The sequence below is a fragment of the Octopus bimaculoides genome, chromosome 3, assembly GCF_001194135.2.
Source record: "Octopus bimaculoides isolate UCB-OBI-ISO-001 chromosome 3, ASM119413v2, whole genome shotgun sequence".
Lineage (NCBI taxonomy): Eukaryota > Metazoa > Mollusca > Cephalopoda > Octopoda > Octopodidae > Octopus > Octopus bimaculoides.
Window position 1 is genome coordinate 48337345 of NC_068983.1, and position 1486 is coordinate 48338830.

The 1486-nt window shown below is 43.1% G+C and overlaps 1 protein-coding gene across 1 annotated transcript in view; it reads left to right on the forward strand.

Moving 5' to 3' along the window:
• LOC106869724 (toll-like receptor 13) overlaps positions 1-1486 on the forward strand; it is a 231605-nt gene that overhangs the window by 176760 nt on the left and 53359 nt on the right. The window contains exon 2 of the mRNA XM_052966168.1: positions 655-813. Within this exon, the coding sequence (XP_052822128.1) occupies positions 655-813 (159 nt within the window). The remainder of the gene's footprint in view (positions 1-654; positions 814-1486) is intronic.

Below are 1486 nucleotides of genomic sequence, written 5' to 3' on the forward strand. Positions count from 1 at the left end.
TATACATACATATACATACATATACATACATATATATATATATATATGTAGCCCTATACATAGATAGCTGGATAGATACATAGAGAGAGAGAGAGAAAGCGAGAGATATAGAGAAGGAGGAAAAAAGAAAGAAAGGAAGAAAGAGAAAGAAAGTTGGAGCTAAACGTACACTAGCACGCGCATTCACATCAAATGTTTGATTTTGTTAAATACAGAAGAAAAAAATGGTGAAACCGTTGATGTCTTATAAAAGTTACGTCTACAACAGACCTAAAAATATTGTTTTTATTAAACCGACTATTTCTATATACAGCATGCAATTAGTTAATCTCGGATTTTAGCTTTTTACCAACACGGAAATAGTCATTTGGTTATGGTTCTTTTTATTTGTTTGTAAGAATGAGAAACCGTTTTCCTTTATGTTTTCTCTGGAATATTTTATCCAACACGTAAAACGTGATGATGTTTTACAACGGTGTGCTGTTTTCGTATATTTATGCATTTCTACTGAATTATTTATTTTATTATAAACAGACTAATCTTTATATTATGACATCAGTGGGTTTTATCCAACTATTTCTTTTGTTTTTTCTCCATATACATATCTATCTCTCATTAGTTCTAACTATTTATGTTTCTCTTTCCCTCTTTCAGGCTGAGCGGTTCGCGGAACTCCTCCGAGACATCAGACTCGGCAACGACACCCCGGTATCGTGCCATTTCCGCTCTACCAGTCACTATATACAGCACCTGTCCGTGTTCGGATTGTCATTGCATAGAAGCTATCCGGACCCCCGTCTTTACCGTGAGCAGGTATTAATCTTCCCTCTTCGCTCCTTTGCGTCACATGCGCTCAACTCTCCTCACCTTTTCATCTAACCCTCCTCCTCTCTCCTCTCTTCCTCTCACACCTACTTCCACCCACCCACCTCTCCTCTCTTGCTCCGGCACCTACATCGTCTCTTCACTCCTACCCACCTTCTGACTTCTACACCCTCCCTTCATCTCAGTCCCTACTTACACCCCTACACATTCCAACCCCACCATCCTTATACATCCCATCCTACCCCACCCCATCCCTTAGACCCACCCTTGCTTCTCCCACTCTCGCCTCCTCACACCCCAACACCATCACACCACACCACCACAGCACACCACACCACACACCACCATACCACACCACATCACATCACACCACCCCGCATACACTATAGCACTGACCGCTTCTCAGCACCTACACCATCATCCACACATTTACGTATGCACACACGCATACCTGAAGGTCGCCAGCCCCCTTCCGCACGTACATACACGCTCTCACATATATACGCACGCGCACCTTCCTTTTGGGATCACTACTTTATCATCTTCCTTTCTTCCTAGCTCTCCTGTATGACCCCTCTCTCCGGCATTCGCCATGATAGATCGCTAGCCACTAAACCTTTTTCTATTTTCTTTCCCGCCGCTGCCACCACTACCACCGCCA